The following is a 24,971-nucleotide window of genomic DNA, read 5'->3' as shown; positions in this document are numbered from 1 at the left end:
CACCCCACCCTCATGAACTGTACTCTGTCTGGATGCAGAAACATATAAAGACTAATGGCCCAGATTCGTTTTTACCTACAGGAGTTTCTGTTTATGTACCCAGGTACTCTAGAGGACATCAGCCCACTTTATAACATGAACCATTTCCTTCAGCCCGCTGAATTTAGTTTCACAAAGAAACAAAGCTTATTATAAAGGCATTTAAAAAACCATTATCTTTTTAGAAGCACTTTTTTTTTGCAACCATTTATATACAGTGTTACATAACAGCTCTGGAGTACAGTACATGCAGCAGAACATACCTGTTGAATATAAAATACTTTTCTTAAAATCTTCATCGTTGGAATTCTTTGAAGTCTACATTATAGAATGCCCATTACTTGGAGAAAATGGTTGAGGAGTACAAATGTCTGCATATGTTGGCCACTGAAATAATCCAAGGCTAACTGGAATAATATTTGGAGCACACCAGGAGTGCATAAATAATTTACTTACATTATTAAAATACAACCCATAAAATTTAAGTTCAAGATCTTATAGGATTGTCTATGTAAATCCTTTAAGTGGTTGTCTGCAAATGCACTGCTTCTTCTTTTTTTAAAGTCCTATATAAAATGTTGAAGCTTTTTTCTTCCACAAACGAAATGGCCTCCCTTATTTGTGCCGACTGCCTCTCCTCTTCATGGCAGCGGTGCACTGTGGACAGTACCATTTTCCTTTGGGGGCTTCTGTCAATCCAACACATCCATAATGGAACCATTCTATGGGGCACTAGAATGCAAAAACGCCAAGTAGTTTTTAGTAAAAGATTAGGAAGTATGTTAAAACATGCTCGCCCAGCAGATTAAATATTCATAATTAGATTGATGGAGACAGAACTTAGACATCTAGGAGATGGCTCTAAAGATCATTTAGTCCAACTGGTAGGGTTCAGAGATGAGGAAATGGAGACACAAAAAGTTATATGCATCTTTGTTAACTCTGAACTTCGTGTAATCTACTCCCATAATCTTAAAATAATGAACACAAATCATTAATTTTTGTTAAGCTGGAGAGTATGTGGATACCAACTCACAAGGACAAGAAGTAAGATTTAGGGTCTCTCCCATAGCAGGTAAATGTACTTTAAAGTTTTGTTTAATATTCAGCCTTATTTATTTCTTCATAAAGTAGAACAACCTATTTGTAATTAAAGATATAAGGATCTCCCTGGCTTTCCTTTTTTGGCATTTATCTATTTCTAGATATACAGAAGAAAAGAATTCTACTGTGTAATATATTAAGCGGTTCTATACTCTGACAGAAAATCTTAGCACTCCAAAGAGCACAAAATGAGAGGGATCAGAGAGAGTGTGGTGCGGTATTCATAGAAATATCATTCATCTTTTCCACCAAGCATCCCAGAAGACAGTTTACAATGTCTTCTTGGGACGGTTTTGCAGTCATCATGAACAGCCCACAGGTGGGTCTGCAGAGGTAGGTGGAAGGAGAGCCTTTTCTATGTGAACCGTGTTATGGGGAGCCTGGCAGGCCAGGGAAGTACACACTTCTGTGTGTCAACTCTGATCAATCTTCAAATTGTTTTAAAAATTTTAAACTCTTATTATCAACCTTAGGATCCTGACATTATTGATTAACCCTTCTTTAGAATTCAGGCTTCTGTCACTTCCCTGGAGGAAAAGATGGACAAAAGGGAGCTAAGCAGTGTGACAGTAAGAAGGGAGTGGAAATTACTAGACAAAAATATTCTCAGCATTCAAGAAAAACATATCTCTAACCCAAAATAAGCTTCAAGGAAAGTAAACAGGAATTATTTTCTTTCAAACCTTATTTTTTAATATCAGAAATGGCTCTTATTGGCTGACACCTGCAGAGCACAGCAGGAAATACACTCTAATGGGAGGACAATAACCCACATTAGAAGCCTCACCTTTGCACCATTTTTCCCAAAAGAAAGTATTGCTCTACAGTTCCAATTCTTCATTGTGGTAAGAGAACCAAATCCTAGCAAACACAGAACTCTTTGGCAAAAGGGGAAAAGGGTGTTTCTAATTTTCATACAACCTGCTGCCTTTTGAGAAATGTAATCTGCACATAAAACCATAAAATTAGCTTTAAAAAAGTTAGAATAGGGAACACATTAAGGGACACTATCTTATTTGGGGGAGGAATAGTCCAGCCTTAATATAATTAACATAACTGCAAACCTGTTTCCTTAGACTGAGAGACACACTAAACAAAAAATATACATTCCAGTAACAATAAGGTGAGACCTGTTTTTTCATTCCTAAGTAGAAAACTTTAATACTTACATCTTGGTTATCACAGCCCACCATCTCACCATAGGATACCTAGTAAAAAGAAAATTAAATATTTTTATTATGACTATATTAACAAGCACCTAAATTCAAATAACTGTTTATGATACTGTAAAGAAAATAGAGGGATATACACAGAATATACAACTGAGTTAAGAAACAGGGCATGTAGCTTTATACAGTTTATGGGTTTTTTTTTTCTGAAGGATTTTTGGGGGCAGGGGTGTACAGCAGGATAATAGAGAAATTACATGCTCTTTGAAAGTCTATAAAAACTTGTTCTATAAACTACCTTGACAAAAGAGTCAATTTTTTGAGTGGTTCCTTTAATAAAGATTTTAAGTTTCTTTCTTGGTTATCTACATAAAGTTTTTTTTTTACTTTTTCTTGGGTCATGTTAGGTCATATATATTTTTGCAGTCAGTAGTCTATTTTATCGAAACTTCTAAATTATCTGTTTATTACATGTCATTTCTCATTTTTCTTTTTGCTTTTCATCACTAGCTGGAGAGTATGTGGATACCAACTCACAAGGACAAGAAGATGGGTCTCTAACATAGTAGTTAAATGTATTTTAAAGATTTTGTTTAATATTCAGCCTTATTTATTTCCTCATAAAGTAGAACAACCTGCCTATAATTAAAGACATAAGGATTTCCCTGGCTTTCCTTTTTTGGTATTTATCTATTTCTAGATATGCAGCGGAAAAGAATTCCACTGTGCAATATATTAAGTGGCTCTATACTCTGACAGAAAATCTTAGCACTCCGAAGAGCACAAAATGAGAGGGATCAGAGAGAGTGTGACACAGTATTCATAGAAATCTCATTAATCATTTCCACCAAGCATCCCAGAAGACAGTTTACAATGGTCTTCTTGAGAAGGTTTTGCAGTCATCATGAACATGTCTTTTTATCAGAAGCAGGAAGAGGATATAATAAAAAACCAAAGGTATTTTACTAGAGTAAAAAGAACACTAAAAAAATGAAACAGCTCTTTTCCTATTTTATTCAGATTATGCTCCTATAGACATGTCAGACTCTTACCTGATTACAAATGCAGTATCGTGGTTCATTGGGGTCATAAGTCCAATCAACCTGACTGTTGGAATCAGATTCTGGTACTACTGTTGTTTGTTGGGAAATTTCCTGTACAACAGTTGATGATGAAGAACATGATGATAAGGAAGAAGAGGAGGAAGAAGATGATGACTGTTGGCTTGAAGACTTGTTGTTGTTTCTGAAAAAGCAGTATCAGTTTTATTTGCTCAGCATCCAGAAGAACTTAATTGAGAGTAACTTCTAATTAATGGCATGAAATGAAATAACAGTAAATATACAAAATACTCTTTAACCCTCAAGCCATCTGATAAATGGATGTAAAAGCACAACTGTTTAGAGCAAAAAGAGCAACATTTTTCATAATAGCTTATTTTTGTTTCAGATTTTCTTGTTTTCTGGAAAACAAAGATATTCAAAGGAAATTCTTTTAAAATATTTCAAAGTTTTTAGAATAAACTTTTAATCTGTTACTTCTTACCATTGATTTAAAGAGTAGGCCATCCTTTTAAGAATTAGTATTAGTTATGGCTTCCGTACAGACATTCTTTGTATTTTTAAGCAAACTGAATACTCTTGATTAGAATCAAAAATACAAATACACGTAAGCATTTGATGAAAATGATAACCATCATCTGATATGGGAATACTCACCTATGTAGAACATGAAGCAGAGTGTGTTAAAATACACAAGAAATTTACCATTATACACATGCTAATAAATTTTAAAAATACGAAACTTTATCATCAGCAGTTATAATAAACTTGGGTCACTAAATGAATTTTTAGATATTTAGGGTTTAGATATTTAGCACTTTTGTGGTAATTCTACATTGATCATTCTTTTAGAGATTCATCCACAGGAAGCACAGGAACACAGAAAATATAACATTTACTGACAGAAAATATATTTAAAAATAAATTGATACAATTATGATATAATTCTTTAGGACTAGCAACTGAACTCTCATTATGTATGAACACCTAACACATGCAGGTACTTTGGAAAGATGGTGCCAAATGCTATTAAGTTTTCATATGTGTGCTAAGTCGCTTCAGTCATGTCTCATTCTTTATGACCCTATGGACTGTAGCCATCAGGCTCCTCTGTCCACGGGATTCTCCAGGCAAGAATACTGAAGTGGACTGCCATGCCCTCCTCCAGGGGATCTTCTGGAACCAGGGACTGAACCCACGTGTCTCATGTCTCTTGCACCGGCAGGCAGGTTCTTCACCACTAGCGCCACCTGCGAAGCCCCTTTCACATGTATGCATTCATACAATCATCCTAAGAATTGTATCTACAAAATCTAGGGATACTTTCATAACTTCAATTTAGGAGACATAATACCAAGGACTAAGACAATTTGTTCTTAATTAAAATGAAGACCAGAAAACACATGGCAGAACAAGGGGTTATAAGTTAGGAAAGGTTTCATTAATGGTTTATCTTAATGAACAAAAGAAAGCAATGAGAGGTCATCTATTAATTACCCCAATTCAAGACTTTAGAAAAATTAAGGTTTCTTAGAATTTTTTAAGGACTTTACCTCTTTCAAGGTAAGTCATTGTGAAGTAAATGTCATGTCTTCCCACCTCCCCAGAGTTCATCCTGACTCATTATATATACATATATGCATGTGTGTGTGTGTCTGTGTGCCGAGTCGTGTCTTACTCTTTGTGACTCCAGCGGCTATATTCTGCCAAGCTCCTCTGTCCATGGGATTTCCCAGGCAAGAATACTGCAGTGGGCTGCCATTTACGACTCCAGGGGATCTTCCTCCAGACCCAGGGATTGAACCCGAGTCTCCTGTTTGGCAGGTGGATTCTTTACCACTGAGCCATTTGGGAACCTGCCTCTGTTTACTACACGGAAGCCCAGCTGGGTGCTAGGTAGTCTGCACACTCAGTAAAGGTATGAGCTACTATAACAATAAAACTTACTTGCTCTTTCTCCCACTCCTTGAGTCGGCTGTTGATGAGCTGGCGTTCTGTGTTAATGTAGTCATGAGCGCTGACGATGATGAATAGCCAGCTGCTTCCCGGGGCATGGAAAACTCTTTTCCCAGCTGAAAGTCATTATTCTTAAATGCTTCATAACTGGCCTTTAAACTTGATGTCCTTCGTCCCTCTTTCATCTTAAAAAAGGCAGTCATTGATATTATTAATACATATAAATATGCACATTTTCTTTTGTCTTACTATTTACAGCATTATTTTGGCTTACCTAATATTATTTTGTTTTAAACCATTATGTTCATCATTGTAATTTAAGTTATTTTACATAAAGATTTAGGATCAGTTTTTACCCAGTTACGAGGTAACTACAGGATGGGTAACTTAATTTGGAATATAGATGATAGCCAGCACAGAAATGAACTAACTCAAGGCAACCTAAGTTCCGAGGCTAGAGAGAAAGCCCTGGAACGGGAATAAAGAATAAAGTATTGTCCCAGCAGGAGCTGTGACTTATAGTCAGGAAAATGAGTGTCCGGAGCAATTACTGTGAGAAGTGATCTGCACAAGATTGTATAAATCTATTTTTCACTTTTCACTATCAAATTTATGCATATTTATTTCTTTAAATATCAGCTATCATAAAACTAGGATTAAAAATGAAACTATACAATGCAAGAAAACTCTTTTTGTTCACATCAAGTTATTTCTGCTAGAGTCTGCCAAGGATTCAGACAAAACTTAACATTCCGTTTCCAAACCTTTTCTTTTTTACCTGAGCTGTAGCTTGAACTGCTTGAGCTGCTGCCATGGTAATTGCCCCCGCACCAGTTCCTGAAGATAAGGAGCCAATATTATAGGATGCCAGAGGTTGGGAGGAATTCACATTGTAAGCATTGTTGGAAGCGGCCGTGGAATTATTATTTCGACAACCTGTGTAGAATTAAAGAAGGAATGAAAATGGTTAGACAGAACAAAATGTTAGTGAGCTTAAAGTATATTATTTCTCAGCACTGATACAATGATTAAATTAAAAATTTCATGTCACATTTTTTCTTCTTTCTTCTTACGGTAGACTCTAACCAGGTAAAGAATCTGTATAATTAACCTTAAATGCTGTCATTCCCCTTTATTTTAATAAAAACCAAAAAAGAAAACAATCACACTTAAGATAATAAACTTACCTAGCGTATTTTCCTTAGAGGCATCTGATGTTAGGGTAGATAAAAGAGCTTCAGATTTAAACTTCTTTTCAGGTAAATGATCTGTTGTCGTATGGTGAGAGGTTGGGTTATATTTCCTTTCTGAATATAAATAAAGAATTCATGTGTTTTTAAATTTTAGAGAACTATGGGCAAGGCATAATACATTCATCCGATTATAAACCAAAACAACATTATGTTTTCTGAGAAGACAAGAGAAACAGAACTCTTTGTGCCACATGTCTTATTAATAGCTGACTGCTCAGACATTTAAAAAACTTCAGTAGCAAAGCAGTGAAGTAAGCCATGATACATACTGGTTTCATATATAACATGAGAGAAGTTTTTTTCAAAACATTACCTACAATTTAAAATATTTTTCAATCAACTTTTCATATCAAATTGATTTGTCAAAAAAAGGCATCAATACAGTCAATCTAGTCAGCTAGCATCTGACTAAACCACTCATTTACTCACTAACTCAACCATTTGAGACTTTATTATATGCCAACAGTAGGCTAAGCACTTGAGAAAGGATGAAAAAGAACACTCCCTAGAGAGAATCAGGTTATTTGTATCTAGAGAGTATACACTGCTGTTAGTACCACACAGTCTTCCTTTGAGAATGCCAGGGAAAACAGACTACCTGTTCCCAAATCAAATATGCTCTTCCCAAATGAAGAAGATAAATCTGCCAGTAGTTGCAATGAAAAACTGTATCTCACAAGATAAAAGAAACGGGAGGATATCTGTTTCTCAATCGGTTGTGCAGAGCTAATGAAAGAGAATATATAGATGATACAATGAATTTTTAATTGTTTTTAAGCTCTCCTAAATCAAACTTACTCTCCACTGGAGTATGTGAGTGAGCATGGTGATTGTTCACTGGCTGTGAAGGAGTGTCTAATTCCAGAGATCCTAAAAAAAAACAAAAAAAGCGAGATAAGCACGGAGATACACTGCCATGAGATGTCACCAGAGAACTTTCACATCAATCAGCTACAGGACTGTGGACCCTTAACCAGCAGAGGACCAGCAAGCTCTGATGTCTATGCCTGTACCATTTAAATCAAACACATTAGAGGGTCATCACTGCCTATTTTACCCTGCGCCAATCTTATCCTCTTTCTAAACAGTAAGTAATCCATTTTTTAATATTCACCTTTAAGTTCAAAATGGGTCAAGGCATGCTAATGTCTGACTAAGGAATTCACCACATTTGGTACCACATAAGTGGATGAATGGATGTTATAATTTCATTACTGATGAGACCTGAAAAACTCAACCTAGCATTAACTGAGTTGAAGACCTTTTAATGGGAGATCCTAAAGTATCAGGTGATGGGACATTACTATAGGAAAGAAAATTATTTGATCATTAAAATGATATATGAATGTAAGGACTTCTAAAGGAAGTTAGGGATTTTGCTTGTGAAAAGTGATGCATAGAATCTCTACCTCCAAGTTTTAAAATACTTTTAAAGAATGTCCTCAGTTTATTTTGGTCCCTTGAGATGAAATTATGGCAGGGCACAGGGTGGAGTAGTTTTCATAACTTGATCTGATGACTTTCATATGCTTGTGTCCTTACAGAGGATGCTTCATTAATCTCCCTGAGGTATTCAATAGGCATGGATTTACTGCTACTCACAGCTATTATCAGCATTTCAAGAAAACAAAACATTTTCTTTTGTCCCAAGATACTTATCATCCTCAGATAGGATTCCCTTGGAATGAAGTATCACAAATAAATTAGATAATCATCTAAAGTGATGGACCTATTTTTGAACACAAAAATGCAACTACTGTTCCAAGAAGGATTCATGTGTGGTTGCTGCCCTAGCTGACCTGTAGAGAATATATGAATAGAGATATATGTAACCTAACACTCTAAAGAAACCTTTCATCCTTGTGTAGAAACAGGTATATGTTCTTGCTACTGATATGCACCAAGAAAAAAGATGCCTGAACCTTTAGTTAAATTATATTAGAAATCGGCCATAATACTGACTTGATTCAACTAACATTTAGTGAGTGCCTTCTCAGGGCTTTTCGCTTTTATGGACACTGTCTATTTAGGTTGAAGAGCTAAATTCGTTCAAGAAACAAAGCTCATGTCTCCATTTAGGGGAAATCTCCTGAGTTAAACCCTAGGAAGGATAAGAGTAAATTATAGCAGGAGATCAAGTCCAAACAGTCCAATTGCTGGGGACCAAATGATCCCACCAGGTGCCTCTGTCCACCAAGGAGCAGGATCTGAGAAGTCTCTGCGGAACCAGTGTCTCCTCGGTGATGTGCACATGCATTGCAGAGAAACATGAAAATGGCTTCTTACTGAGAAGAGAAGTTTAGGAAAGACTTCTTTGAGAAAAAGAGATGCTGAAGAACTCATTAAAATCTTTCTTAGTAGCACAATTGAGGGAAAGCTTTAAGGAAGTTCTTAACAAAAAATAACCACTTTCCTCAACACATAAGTGCCTAAACAAACCATGTAATGCCAGATGATTGACTTGTTTCTAAGATGCTTGCATTTCTTTAAATCTTTGTTCCTACCATTCATCTTACTGGCATATGTACATTATTAAAAAAAGAAAATGACTTAATATGTTATCGTCATACAGAGTGAGTGGATGATATATAATTTCTCCAAGTATCCACAACCCAAACAGTCCAACTGCTGGGGACCAAGTGATCCCACCCAGGTGCCACCATCCACCTAGAAGCAGGATCTGAGAAGTCTCTGCAGAACCAGTGTCTCCTCGGTGATGTGCACATGTACTGTCCAATGGTGATGGAAAATTGTAAATTTTACTTACGTCTCTCTAGTATCTCTGTAATCCCAGCATTATCAGCTTCCAGCTCCATTTTAAATTTAGCCAGTTCCTGATCCAGCTTTCTCAAGTGTCGATCTACCTGTTTCAAAGAAGATCAAAGATAACCACCACAATTTGGGACACTATTAAAGTGTCAGTTTAATGAGGAAACCTAAATCTTTACTCCTTTTAGTGCATCTGCTCTGGATCCTTGAGCAAGTCAATTAACCTACACTATAGGTTTTTATTCTATAAAATGAGGTTGCTAGGCTAAATACCTCCCAAGTCTCCTTGAATACATTTTAAGAAACCAGAATTGCAATTTGTCAGAAAATGTTTGGAGGAAGTAGGCTATGAAACATAAGCAAAGATGAAGGGTAGGTGGCATAGGAAACTTTTCATATATGCCTTGGGATTACTTTCAGCCTAATCTCCTCCTCCTCATAACAAGACCATCCACACTGCCAGACCATAGTAACTGTTACTTACAGTAAGGAATGAAAGATCCTCAGTCTACAAACAAAGAGCCTTCTATACTTTACACATACATTTCTCTAAGGCAGGAAAGCATACCATTATACTTGTAAACATTTATGTAAAGAGTTGAAACAAAAAGGGCTTTTAGCCAGAAAGTTCCATTCCACAAAAAGCTTGGTCAAAATGGTTTTATTGAAATACTGTCGCACTTGGTTAAGGTGGCAAAATTGTATATTCTCATTCACCTAGAGATCTTTTGGACTGACTTCTGAAAATTTTATAATACCTCAAACTAACAACAAGTCTTCATTTATTTTTTTAAGCTTAATATTAAATATGGAGAAGGCAATGGCACCCCACTCCAGTACTGTTGCCTGAAAAATCCCATGGATGGAGGAGCCTAGTAGGCTGCAGTCCATGGGGTCGCTAAGAGTCGGACACGACTGAGCGACTTCACTTTCACTTTCCACTTTCATGCATTGGAGAAGGAAATGGCAACCCACTCCAGTGTTCTTGCCTGGAGAATCCCAGGGACGGAGAAGCCTGGTAGGCTGCAGTCCATGGGGTAGCACAGAGTCAGACACGACTGAAGCGACTTAGCAGCAGCAGCAATATTAAATATCTCGATACTTTTTCAAATTTACTGCTTTGAAGTCAAACCAAAAAAAAAAAACAAAAAACAAAGTCTTGAAAAATATTCATGTCATATTATTAGCAATACCTTTTTTCAAATTCTAATGTCCCTCTTAATCACTGTCATAATTAAGAGTAACTTTCTTACAAATATCAAAATGTCTCCAATACATCAGAAGGCAAAAAATTAAGTAAGACTGTCAATGAAATAATGTGTATGTAAGTGAGGGGGTAGGGAAGAAGAGTACCAAAAGACAATCTGTGGGTGTTAGAGGCCAGGAAGTGTGTTTGGTGCATTAAAAGGAATATGTTTTCTAGTTCTTGCTCAAACCTTTTGAGGTAGGCTAGTACTGTCTCCATTTCATAAGTGAAGAAACTAGGCTCAGAAAGGTTAAGCAACACCTGCAAATTCGATAGCTAATGCATTACAGAAACAAGACTTAACTCTGATCTGTTTGTAACAAATTGTGCTTCACTGTTTATACCTAACATTGCCTTCTGAATTTCCACATGCAGGAGCCAATTTCTTAACTGAAAGTAATATAATTCAAATTGAAAAAACATAAAAATATTGTATTATTATTTATATTTTGTATATTAACAGCAATCATTGGGATGTTGGTTTGTGACTTTTCAATTAATTCAAAGTCCAATTTTCCTTCCACCTTCACACACGTGTTATTTTTCAGAGCTCTGTAAAAGCTCTACAATATTTAAAATCCTATAGGATCGGAGAAGGCAATGGCACCCCACTCCAGTACTCTTGCCTGGAAATCCCATGGATGGAAGACCCTGGTAGGCTGCAGTCCATGGGGTCGCTTAGAGTCAGACACGACTGAGCGACTTCACTTTCACTTTTCACTTTCATGCATTGGAGAAGGAAATGGCAACCCACTCCAGTGTTCTTGCCTGGAGAATCCCAGGGATGGGGGAGCCTGGTGGGCTGCTGTCCATGGGGTCACACAGAGTCGGACACGACTGAAACGACTTAGCAGCAGCAGCAGGGTCATATTTATATGGTAGACACATGCTCCTATCCAAAGAACCTGCAGGTAACTGAGCATCCTTTAATGGAACCGCCTTTCAATAATAAAGTGTGAACACAGACTTCTTATTCAAGAATATCTCTTACATTGTCAAAATTTAATTTCAAGGGAAATCAGAAAAAATACTCATGCTTAAATTCCAAGTCTACTTAATGCAATGAAAATACTCCACCACCTTTCTTACCTACAACTATATTACTAATAAATACAGAGTTCCTATTGTGTGCATCAGTTCTGTTCAGTTCAGTCACTCAGTCATGCCCGACTCTTTGCGACCCCATGAACTGCGGCATGCCAGGCCTCCCTGTCCATCACCAACTCCCAGAGTTCACTAAAACTCACGTCCATTGAGTCGGTGATGCCATCCAGCCATTTCATCCTCTGTCGTCCCCTTCTCCTCCTGCCCTCAATCCCTCCCAGCATCAGTCTTTTCCAATGAGTCAATTCTTCGCATGAGGTGGCCAAAGTACTGGAGTTTCAGCTTTAGCATCATTCCTTCCAAAGAACACCCAGGACCCATCTCCTTTAGAATGGACTGGTTGGATCTCCTTGCAGTCCAAAGGACTCTCAAGAGTCTTCTCCAACACCACAGTTCAAAAGCATCAATTCTTTGGCGCTCAGCTTTCTTCACAGTCCAACTCTCACATCCATACATGACCACAGGAAAAACCATAGCCTTGACTAGACGGGCTTTTGTTGGCAAAGTAATGTCTTTTCAATATGCCATCTAGGCTGGTCATAAATTTCCTTCCAAAGAGTAAGCGTCTTTTAATTTCATGGCTGCAGTCACCATCTGCAGTGATTTTGGAGCTCCAAAAAATAAAGTCTGACACTGTTTCCCCATCTATTTCCCATGAAGTGATGGGACCAGATGCCATGATCTTCGTTTTCTGAATGTTGAGCTTTAAGCCAACTTTTTCACTCTCCTCTTTCACTTTCATCAAGAGGCTTTTTAGTTGCATGGCGCTGGGTAAATGGACAATACCTGAAGAATGAGAGAATCCCTGCCTTCACAGGAATTAACACTGAACTAACAAATCAAGATTTATATAAGATTTTTAACATAACGGTATAAACAAATAAAGTCTCCTAGATGTAACAAAAAGAAAACAAAGGGTCAGAAGTCACACATAAAGAAAAAAACATAATATTGGGGTCTTGTAAGCATAAAGGAGCTATGAATAAGTTAGTGAATAATGGACTGTCTTCAAATAGATGGAAGGAAGGAGTAATAAAGAACTAAAGAATGTATAGAGACACAAAAACAAAAAGGCATTTTTGTCACAGGTGTAGACGGTATAGAGGTGATGCCTGCATAGGTGTAGACAGTACAGAAGACAAGTGTTAGAATTTCAGTTGGGAGGGAGGGGTTGGGGTGAAATGAAGACTACCTTCCTAACACATACCTCCCTAACCCATTCCATCTTTGCATTTAAGAGCCACTTAATTATATTAAAGACAGTACTAATAAGGTTTATTATATTGGACATGGAACAACAGACTGGTTCCAAATAGGAAAAGGAGTACGTCAAGGCTATATATTGTCACTCTGCTTATTTAACTTCTATGCAGAGTACATCATGAGAAATGCTGGGCTGGAAGAAGCACAAGCTGGAATCAAGATTGCCGGGAGAAATATCAATAACCTCAGATATGCAGATGACACAATCCTTATGGCAAAAAGTGAAGAGGAACTAAAAAGCCTCTTGATGAAAGTAAAAGAGGAGAGTGAAAAAGTTGGCTTAAAGCTCAACATTCAGAAAACGAAGATTATGGCATCTGGTCCCATCACTTCATGGGAAATAGATGGGGAAACAGTAGAAACAGCGTCAGACTTTATTTTTTGGGGCTCCAAAATCACTGCAGATGATGACTGCAGCCATGAAATTAAAAGACGCTTACTCCCTGGAAGGGAAGTTATGACCAACCTAGATAGCATATTGAAAAGCAGAGACATTACTTGGCCAACAAAGGTCTATCTAGTCAAGGCTATGGTTTTTCCAGTGGTCATGTATGGATGTGAGAGTTGGACTGTTAAGAAAGCTCAGCACCGAAGAATTGATGCTTTTGAACTGTGGTGTTGGAGAAGACTCTTGAGAGTCCTTTGGACTGCAAGGAGATCCAACCAGTCCATTCTAAAGGAGATGGGTCCTGGGTGTTCTTTGGAAGGAATGATGCTAAAGCTGAAACTCCAGTACTTTGGCCACCTCATGCGAAGAACTGACTCACTGGAAAAGACTCTGATGCTGGGAGGGATTGGGGGCAGGAGGAGAAGGGGACGACAGAGGATGAGATGGCTGGATGGCATCACCGACTCGATGGACATGAGTTTGCGTGAACTCCGAGAGTTGGTGATGGACAGGGAGGCCTGGCGTCTGTGATTCATGGGGTCACAAAAAGTCGGACACGACTGAGCAACTGAACTGAACTGAACTGATACCTGAAAATATGGAAATAACAATGGAATTTCCAGTATTAGATAGCTCAGAAAAAGCAATGGGACCCAAAGAATTAATAACTCAAAAAACCAAATTCATAATTAAAATAAACAAAGACAGAAAAGCCTCAACCACACCGTGGTGGGGAGTTTTGTAAGATAGCTTCCAATCAGTCCTACCTCCTGGTAGATTAAAAAAGATTATGAATTGATTACTATTATAAGCAATTATCAGACAATGAGAATTCTTTTTATTCAATTCACTATTACTGTACTAAATCAAATTTGAAGCTGGAAAGGAAGCAGATCACAAGATTTAACTTTAGCTATAAAGCACCAGAATATTTAAAACAGTATTAAACAGTCATAGCAAGAGCTGAGCTGAACGTGTCTGAAAGCTATTACTATCTATTGGGTTGGTCAAAAAGTTCGTTTCAGGTTTTCCTATATCACCGTTTGGAAAAATCCAAACAAACATAGTGGTCAACCCCACAATGTTTAATGCTGAACAGGTAAAGCACCAATCCTAGCTGATCACCATAACAGCCCCACAGGTATGAGGCAAATCAAGAATCTAAGTTATTCCATCCCTCCACCTGACCCTATAATGATGGCTAAGATTGATTTATAGTAGTAAACAGGGTACTGAGCCAATTGAGAAACTTTCCATTAACCATAGGTTTCTAACACAAGGCTGACCACAAAGCCTAATTATTGATTTGTTCCCCAGTTAATGTCAATAAACACTAGCCACAGACGTTTCCTCATTCTACAACCCTAAATCATATCTTACAACCCCAAAGCATAACCTCTTTAAATGTACTATTCTTCTGAGCTTTTCAGAGACAAAGGGAATTCTGTCAAGGTTATTTTTCAACATATTTAAGATCACAAAAACATTTAAGTCACACTTGGCCTCTGAATAAAACAAATAAATCCTCAGCCTTTAATTATTTTTGCATAGAGCTGTAATCCTTTAGCCTTTCTCTCTTGTCTCTCCCAGTTTTCCAATATTCAAATTTCAAAATGTGTTACCTAATGGAGTCAAACTGAACTAAATACAGCTTCTTAAAAGTTTTCCCATGACTTTATGGCTTCCAACACTGACAAATTGTGAAAGTTAGATGTTGAGTTGCCCTTTCCCAATGAGCACTCAGTCTACAATGTTCTAAGTTAAAAACCATGGCAATAAGTGATAAATTTCTATTCATGAAGAGATCGAGTAACAGCGAATGAGGAGGGTAAACTGCAGAAGAAAAGAATGATGGCAAATTACTTCTCTGATGATCTATCATGAAAATGATTCTTCACATTCTGAATTATATTTAAACTGGATAAAAATTTGATCTACCTTTAGGGTGAATCCAATACTTAGGCCTTAGCACATAAACTACATCTAATCATTCTCCTAAAACACAATAAGGATAGGAGACAAATCAAAAGGTCAAGCTCACATAATATATTTCCTTAATTAGAGTATCAGATGAGGAATTCTCAAATTTATAGGTAAGATGTGGGCCTGAAATATAATCATCTGAGGAATAAACCAGGATATAAAAAAGGAGCAAGTTCAAGGGTATTTAGCAATGTAAGAGGCTGCTAAAACCATTCAGGCATTCACAAAAAGCTCAAGCTTTATCACAGTATATATAAATCACCTTTATTAGGTATTGTAATCTAATATGGCTTTATGACAGTGACATCTGGCTGAGGAACACAAAAAAGTGTTTAATGACTATGAGTATCAGGATTCTAGAAGGAAATTATTTTAATAAGATAGGTTTTTTTTTTGGTCTGTTAGTCAAATTTCACTAAGCCTACTTAAAGTCTTCGTTTGTTTCAATAAACGTCTAATTTCAAAATTTCTTCATTTGTGGATATTTATGTGGTCTCTTTTGTTTTCCCTTAATAAATGAGGTAGTACGGTGCTGGTCACAGGAATAAAAATATTTACTACCAGTTTTAAAAGTAAATAAACTATTTTAATAAAGAAGAATACAATTAAATACTGTGCTATAGAAAACATTGAGAGGCAGAATCAAACACAATTAATTATACTCAGATGCTCCATCTTAAAAGCTGTAAAAATAATACCTGCTTACTTGACACTGTCTTAATAATATGCTTAGGCAAAGCCATACATACAGTCTTCTCTAAAGTGTATCCCATGCCTCAGTTTAAAATCCTTCACTGGCCTCCCACTGCTCTGAAAGTAAGAACACTGCTCCACTGGCTTTCAAGCCCTGCAAGTGTCGGGTTCGCACGTCCCTCTCATACCTCTCTTCTTCTTTTTCATGACACACCAACCACACTGGCCTTTTTCCTGGTTTAATCTGTCAGTCCCTTTTCCACCTAAGACACTGCACTTGGTCCATCATCTGCTTGAAATGTTCTTCCTTAAGCTTGTCACATAGCTGGCTCTTTCTCACCTTCCAAGAACTACCTCAGAGGGCACCTCCTTAGGACTATGCTTATCCTGATAAGCAGACTCTTCATAGCCTCCCCTGGTTATTCACTCTTTCCCCCTCTTTCCACAATGTTTATTTCCTTCATAGCACTTAGCAAAGTCTCCAATAATCTTTATTTAATAGTTTGCCCTATTCACTGTCCAGCTATATCATTACTGCCCATTTTGCACCAGTGACCATTCATATCTGGAGATCTATGAATATTTGCTGAATGAGTGAAAGTTATACTCTCCCACTATGTAGAACTGTACAGACAGAAGTACCACTGTTTATTTGGTAAAAGATCTGTAAATAAAAATTATTGTATTTTGACACTTACACTATATCCTGTCCACTCACCTCTGCAGCACAGAGCACTCTAACCTTCCATATGTTAAATGCAATAGGAATTTAATGAGGGTGCATAATTGATTTTTAACATTTTAACAATTATTTATTCATGAGAAATGATGTTAGAGAAGTAAAACAAGAAGCTAAGAGTTAACACGATGACTTCCAGGGCCTAGCAATTCTCAGATAAGATGAATGAGAAGTCTGAACTTGAAGAATAATTATCGTATAATTGCTAAAGCTAAGTGTTCACCTGGAAAAGTAATGGAAACATGCTTCTCAGCTTGGGTGGTGAGTGGGGAGTGGGGACGAGGGGAAAACTGGCATTTGACAGAACAACGCTTTACAGGGTGGCATTTGGTCTCATCAGCCTCTGGAGCTGGGGATGAAGATGAGAGGAAATTACCTCTACAACAGAACCAAGAGAACAGAGTAACAAGCAATAAAAGTCAAGGACAGAACCCTTTCAAACACCAACCACTCTGAGCAATACCCAAGGAGACTGAGAAAGGCCACGAGGGTGGGAGGATGATGAATTAACATAAAATCTCAAGAAGGATGGATTATATAATAAGGATATCATGGTCACCTGGAATGAGTATTTAATGAGACATAAGGAGAAAGGGGGCGGGAGAGAGTAAAAGAAAGGAAAGGGGAGGGAAAGGACGAGACAGAGACAGGAAAGAGTAGAGAAAAAGCAAAAGGCAGTCTTAGAAATAAATCATGAGGGAATGGGGGGAAAAAAAACAGGTTTAATTTGGCAGAGCCGAAAGGGATGCAGTGGCTTCAGGAAAGTAGAAAACTTGTTAGAGAAATGAGATGAAGTGAGTTTATTAAAGAGTGAGGATCTACTATCTGCCAAACTATGAGGTGGGTGGGTGTGGGTGTGTGTGAGTGTCTAGATAGATGTAGGTAAGTGATACAGAGACAGATGTAGATATGTGTATATATGTATACAGATGTACCTATATTTGTCTATTTCTATCTCTCTCTGTTGAAAGAGAGAAAGAGACCCAGAGAGCACTGGAAGGCACAAATCAATTCTGTGATTTTACAGATAAGGAAACTGAAGTTCCAGGCTTATATCAATTTTCCAAATTCCTGCTGTCAGTGAAGTGGCTGAATTCACATCTGCATGAGTCCATTACGGATCCTTGGTTTTTAACACATTCATTACACTGCATTCACTTTGTTACATCACTTTTTATTACTTCAATCTCTAGCCTAAATAATCCATCTCCCTCATAAAACTCTGAATTTTTATTTTCATTCTATGTTTTTCCATGACCTCTTAGTAAAATGCTTTCCCCTCAATACTATGCTGAATCCAGGCGCCTGAGGCTCTAAATAAATTCTGTTCAAAACTCATCTCATACCTCTAAGAAGCCAACAGTAACTCTGCTTGATTTAGTTCAATCTTTACCAGATCCCCTTAATATCCAAATGTATTCATCTTTATTTGTTAACATGTTTCTGTAACAGGCTCTCCATTTTACTGTGGGCATCTTCCCAACTAGGTAACTTGAGGTCAGGAGCATTTATAACATTTCCTCTTCATTCCTCCACTGTACCTACATAAAACTCCATTACACCAAGTACAGAGTCGATGAACAGTGCGGTTTGTAAACAAGAGACGGATACATACACACATTTAAAAAGCATATGTTTGTTATATATACTTTTTCTAAATGCATGAAATACTTTTAATAAAGGTGTAAAAGTAGTAAAATAAAATAGAAATGAAAGATTAGAATCAAAGAGCTACATGGTTTAAAAAGCAGGTAGTTTTTAAATAAAGATTGACAACTAGTCACTATATGTGAGGAAGAATGATACCAAACAAATTAGCCTTGTATTCAAATATAATGTCTTTCTCTATGTTTATAGACTTAATTCAAGACCAAAACAATTAAGAACTTTATTTGGGTTTATTCCACCATAAATCAAGCCACCATCCCACTCTACCCGTCTTCAGGCAGCGTCTTTTATGAAACTGTTTTTAGAGTAATTGTACGAACAAAAGAGCCTAGGTTTTTATAGCCATTAAAATATTTTCACTATATCAAAGCAATTAGCCATTTCTGTGGTTTTACACAACATATACGTTCTAGTTTAGTATAGCACTCACAATGCATAGCGTATGGGGTATGTACCTTTTATCTGTGTCTTGCTCACCAATGACACCTATATTAACATGTACCCATTCAATAAAAAAACTGTACCCAGACAAGACAAAAATAAGATACGAATCAATATGCTAAAGCAAATCAAAAGGAAGCATTTGTCTCCAGCTTTAACTTGCTTTGAGGCAGAACCAAAAAAGAGCATTTCCTAAAACATAAACTTTGGGAGATGCTGTACATTAAAAAAAAAAAAAAAAAGACTATAATTACAACAGCCTGAGAAATATTGCATATATCTATCTTCTTAGTGATTTCAATCATTAAGAAGTGCTGCTGCTACTGTTAAAAAAAAAGAAAAACAATTTTAAGTTTATTTAATCTTGTATTTCCCAGTTTTGCCACATGTGCCAGTTGCTGGAGTGCTATCTACTGAATATCACTTAATAGACAGCTGAGTACTATCTATTAACAGATTCAAATAAGTCCCTTTTTCATTTTAATCAGACTACCAGGAACTGTCAGGACAATCCCCTAGGTGTGTTCTGCCACAGAAACAATCTCAAGATGATTTATCAGACAAGTAAACACGCTACCTTAAGAAGATAAAAATTAGTAAAATAAAGTTAAACATCTATTTTAATACAAAAAAACCCTAACATCAACTACAATCTTACAGTGACGTAGATATGGCTAAATGTAAGGTTTTTAACTTACTGACTGTGAACTCTCTCTCTTCCACAAAGAAACCAAAAAGTGGACAGTGAACTCTGAAGTTAAATGGGATCAAAAGAGCAGTAATTCAGTTTAGTCTGTCCTTCCTATTACATTTAAGTCAACACTATTTAAAACATAATCCATAATTCAAATACTTATGGCTATTAATTTTTACTTACCAAGTCATATATCTGGTTTGCCAACTGAACCTTCTCGTCTGCATCTTCCAAAGCTTTATAGTAATCCTGAATAAAAACATTCATGTTTCAGGAACAAATTAATAATTTAAAAATCTGTGTACCCAGGACCTATAACTGCATTTTCATTATCATGGCTTGTTATCACTGTCAGTCATTACAGGGCTTCTCTGGTGGCTCAGATGGTAAAGAATCAACCTGCAATGAGGGAGACCCAGGTTCAATCCTTGTGTTGGGACGATCCCCTGGAAAAGAGAATGGTTATCTACTCCAATATTCTTGCCTGGAGAATCCCATGGATGGAGGAACCTGGTGGACTACAGTCCATGGGGTTGCAAAGAGTCAGACATGACTAAATGACTAAGCACTCAGGAACACACATTATACATGAGCCATAAAAATCCAGTTAGGGATAGGGTGAGGAAGAGATAGTATTAGAAATTTTAGACAACAACCAAGGATTAAAGGAAGAGAAAAGAGATAACAAATAAACACCATCCAAGTCTAGCTATACTAGTAAAAATTATGTGAGCCAAAGAGTAATTATTTTTCTTTAAAAATAAATGTTATTTAGGATTCATCTAATCTATAAAGAGTATTTACGTTCTCCATTTTTAAAACTTATTACAAACAACTACTGAAAGGTTTCTGACCTGCACATCCATTATGCAGTTGTTCTATAACTCTCATTTTAAGCTAGGTATCAATTCTCCCCAGTATAAAGCAAACTATTTTTTCTTAAATTCTATGAATTTCCATGTAGTGTCAAGAGTTTTTAGGGTATATCCAAGCTGTGCTACACCAAAAACCTAGTAGGAAAAAGGGATGATGAATGACTTTAGGATGTATATGTGTGATGTCTATACTCACACACACTTGGGCCTCCAGGTATCCTGCAAGTCAGGGTTAATTCTATAAAAGACTCTCAAGTTTTTGTTCCTAACAGGAGTAATATTCCCTCCATGTGGTAAAATAAATAACACAAGTAGTTTCCAAATTTCTTTCTCAGTTGATTCTTGAACAATTCTATGAAGGTTAAGGGTAAGGGAGCCCTTATTACTCAGAGATATTAAAGGACATGTTCCACATCACAAAGTCAAACTGCAGAGTCATGATCAAATCCAGGGCTTGTAGATCGTTCTTCCAGTATGTCCCAAATTAACTAGATCATATCTTTAAAGCAAACCTTGAGGGGAGAGCTGTTACCCATTCTAATCTGGAAGGGAGCTCTAAGTACTACAAAACTTGTCAGGATTCTGTTCTCCTGTGATTCCACCAACGTAGGTACGTAGCAATATATGAAATATGCTTCAAGGTTGCTAATTTTCATCCCAGTCTGTTGCCCAAATTGGAAGATACTATATTGAGTTGGTCAAAAAGGTCATTCGAGCTTTTCCATAACATTTTATGAGCTGAATGAGCTTTCTGGCCGACCCAATAGATCTAAATTACCAAAACGCTTCAATGTTTAAAAGTTCCTACACCTGAAGCTCTAAAATGTAATGAATCATTTTAAATTTTGTATGTCATTTTAAAATTCTAAAGAGCTATTGATAACTTTCCCTCATTTTGATATCCCCCAAACTATTTAATATAAACTATTTAATATTAAAATATCTTCCTCAGCTGTGCTGTGCTCAGTTGCTCAGTCATGTCCAATTTTCAACTGCTGAAAGTCGTGTTCAGTCTTTTGTGACCCCATGGACTGTAGCCTGCCAGGCTCCTCCATCCATGAAATTTTTCAGGCTAGAATACTGGAGCAGGTTGCCATTTCCTATTGCAGGGGATCTTCCTGACCCAGATGAAATCCGAGTCTCTTAGGTCTCCTGGCAGGTGGATTCTTTACCATTGCGACTCCTGGGAATCCCCTATCTTCCTCGGAGAGTTCCAGAATTTACAGATAAATCATCCAGAGTGTTGAACACACCTTTTTGATGGATGCCATTTGTTCTTCTCGCCACTCTGGCTTATTTTTCTTTGCATTCATGAAGAATTCACTGACTCTTTGTTCTAGCTGATCCATTGCATCTAGGACATAATAAAAACATTTCATATTTAGATGACCAAACTCATATACTGAATATACATGCTTTGATGTGAAGAAAGATGTGATGTGAAAATATCTGACTACATACACTCTTTTACTTGGTCTGTAACTTAAATATGTCACGTTCCAATAAAATAAATAAATATATCTTAAGTATCTTAGTAAAGAAAAGTTATAACTTTCCCTACTGACAATTTATTTTGTAAAATATCTGATCACATACATTCTTTTACTTGCTCTGTAATTTAAATATGTTATGCTGTAATAATATAAATATGCTTTATGTAATAATATATATTATACTCTAATATAAATATACTATATATACTCTAATAAGTGTACTTTATAAATATATTTATAAGTGTAATATATATATAATTTACTAATTACCTTAGTAAAAGTTATAATTTTCCCCTAGTGAAAATTTATTTTTGTTACTTCAAAACTGTTTCCGATAGTCAAAGCAGTCACCAAATATAGATAGATTCCATCCCATAGTTGTTGACTAGTACAGGCTTGGGGTCACAAACTAATGGTATTAAGTCAGGCAGATGTGCCCAAACACAACTTCTTATTGAAAGCACTACTAGATAATCCTCACTTTTCTTTCAATAAGAAAATGTGATAAAAAGGTTTTAACCTTTTGTTATATACCATTAAGCACCACATATACAATATTATTTATCTGAGATAAGTTTTTTCTGAAATGTGTGCTAAGAACAGTCATTTCTATGCTAAAAGAGAAAAAAGTAAAGGGATTTTGTTGCTGGGTAAACTGAGGAAAACTTTTTACTATATTGTTTGGGAGATGTGCAGTGCTCAATAGTGCATCTCTTACCTTACAAAGAGGTATCTTTTGTTAATGCGTAATACCTATTAAATTTAGACAATTCTAATTATTGTAAAAAATGCTAGTTTAAAAAAAACCTCTGATTTATATAATCAAGTCGAAATTGTTAGAGAACTTAACATTTGTGATATAAAGTACAAAATAACAACTACTCTTTATTGAATGCCCACTTTTGTATCAGGTACTAAACATTCTAATTTATGTGTATTTCTTTTAATCCTCAAGACAATAAAAATCCCTCAGAAGTGGTAATATGGTTAAGGCCAATGAATTAAGTCAGTTAAGCCCTAAAATGAACTCAGATCTATCCGATGACTATGCTCCATCCTGTAGAAAATACTACTTTAGCAAATATTTAGCATTTCAATTAAAGTTAAAATGAATTTTGTGAGCAAGGTGAAGAAATACAGAATTCAGACTTTTACACTATAATGTGAACAGAAGGTGACTTCCATGATGTATCACCTTGCATTATGTACCACATAAAATCAACAGGAGGCTGAGAAAAGAACAGTCATGATCAATGGGTATGGAAGTGTGTGCAGCGGTGGTAGAGAAGTGGGGGGACAGGTTCTTAGCTACCTCAAGATTCCCACTCTGGAACGTTCTGTTCTCTGATTGCTTTCCATGATACTCCTTTCCTCCTTATCACACCCCAAAACCCAGATCTTCCCCTAACTATACTTTTCTAAGAAAATCTGTCAGCACAAGAAATTTATCTCAATCCTAATTCTATGTATAGTCTAAATACAGCCAGAACACAGGGGATCAAAAAATGTCTTCTGCAGGAATAGCCCTTAAACAGTTAAGGCGTACTTACACTTCTCCGAACCAAAGGAGTGACATGCAGCCAACAAAGTACACTGGGTTATACACTTTAATTACGTATCACATCATTCATTTCACATTCTTAATTTTTAATATAGTATCTCTACAAGATAGCTGGATCAGCTATATTATACTCATTTCACAACAGGGGAAGGTGTGTGAGGTTCTTTCAGAGCATGATGGACTCCAAGCATACTGAGTGCTGTTTTCTTATTTCAAAATTTTGCCTTGTTACCTCTAAAGTTATTTATTCTCTACCCTCTCTAAATCAAAAACATGACCATATAAACTAAATACTGCTCTGTGAAACAGCAAGGTTATTTTAGGGAAAAAGTATTCTGACTACCAAGCTATAACCAAAAGAAAAATAAAAAATTTTTCTACAGCAGACAAGAAGCTTTACTGTAAAATTTTATTTCCTTTCCCATTTTGACTGACAAACTATCATACTGTTTGACAGTTGAGAATGCATCCTTTATCGTGTAACTTTTCAAATGGGACATTCCAAGTTCACCACAGTCTCTAAATAACTACATATAACCTCTGCTTCTATGTGTTGTCCGCTCTTGAATTTTGCCTAGCATCAACTTTAACAAAAATATAAATGCTGAAATCTATGTTCTACACATAAAGTCTCAAGTCAAAATCTTCGCAACATTTATGCCGATGTGCACTAAATCGTATCTACATTCTCAAAGAAAGTACAGAAACTTTTATTGCACAGTCCCAAATTCGAGAAAGGAGCATACATGCTGTAATGCCACCTTCTCTTGTAAAAGTCAGGAGAAAAGTAGTGTGGTAGACAGAAGAGGCAAGATTTGGCATTGCCAGTTCTTTTTGACAACTCCTTCTGTACTAGCGAATGAGCCGGAGGAGAGCCAAACACCAGAGCGGCTGACGTCGATGGCACGTAAGTCTGTCACTGAACGCGCGCAGCGAACAAGGGCAAACGCGCCGACTTACTCTGCACCTGCAGGTCCATCTCGCGCATCTCAGTGAAGCGATCCCTCAGGTCCATTGGAAGCTGCTCAATCACTGTCAAAAGGAGATTCCGTCAGAGGGGCGGTGCCAACGGCGAAAGTACGCGCTTACGTCACTGCGTGAGTGCGTGCGTCGAGGGGTGGGGGTCGAGAGAGCCCGCAGCCCACAACGAGGCTGCCAGTTACCGTGAGAAAGAAACATCCCCCGCCTCCCCCTCCCTCCCGCCATCCCGCCAGCCGGTCTACTCCCGCCCTCACCCGCCCGCAGGTACCCCGGACGGGCCAGCCAGCGCCGCCCACTCACTTTCCAGATAGTCCTCTAGGTACAACATCGCGGCCCTTAGAGCTGGGGGAGCGAGGGGGTCCAGGGGTTTATTTGTGTCACTCGCTGTCGCCGGAGTTTTGTCTCTTCCAATATGGCGCCTCCGCTAGCAGCACCCGCTCGGCTCCGGCGGAAAAAAAAAAAAAAGAAAAAAAAAGCACTTTGGCGCCTGA

The 24,971-nt window shown here is 37.1% G+C and overlaps 1 protein-coding gene across 2 annotated transcripts; it reads right to left on the bottom strand.

Moving 5' to 3' along the window:
• On the bottom strand, positions 1–24,971 carry ING3 (inhibitor of growth family member 3). 2 transcript variants are annotated; one of them, XM_055590779.1, is made up of 12 exons: positions 24,781–24,965; positions 24,460–24,531; positions 21,699–21,799; positions 19,754–19,819; positions 9,350–9,446; positions 7,381–7,452; positions 6,517–6,636; positions 6,108–6,265; positions 5,321–5,514; positions 3,365–3,557; positions 2,313–2,351; positions 1–771 (listed from the first exon to the last, which is right to left on the bottom strand). In XM_055590779.1, exons 1-12 carry the CDS (start codon positions 24,806–24,808, stop codon positions 655–657), a joined length of 1,257 nt encoding a protein of 418 aa, XP_055446754.1. In that variant the 5' UTR covers positions 24,809–24,965; the 3' UTR covers positions 1–654. The 2 variants fall into 2 exon arrangements, with proteins under 2 accessions (XP_055446754.1, XP_055446755.1); XM_055590780.1 differs by lacking the exons at positions 1–771; positions 2,313–2,351; positions 3,365–3,557; ... (3 more) ...; positions 7,381–7,452; positions 9,350–9,446 and adding an exon at positions 19,556–19,627 and having other exon boundaries at positions 24,781–24,971.

Source organism: Bubalus kerabau, chromosome 8 (genome assembly GCF_029407905.1).
Source record: "Bubalus kerabau isolate K-KA32 ecotype Philippines breed swamp buffalo chromosome 8, PCC_UOA_SB_1v2, whole genome shotgun sequence".
Taxonomy (NCBI): Eukaryota; Metazoa; Chordata; class Mammalia; order Artiodactyla; family Bovidae; genus Bubalus; species Bubalus kerabau.
Note: the sequence above shows the minus strand (reverse complement) of the source record. Positions and strands in the feature narration are given on the sequence as shown.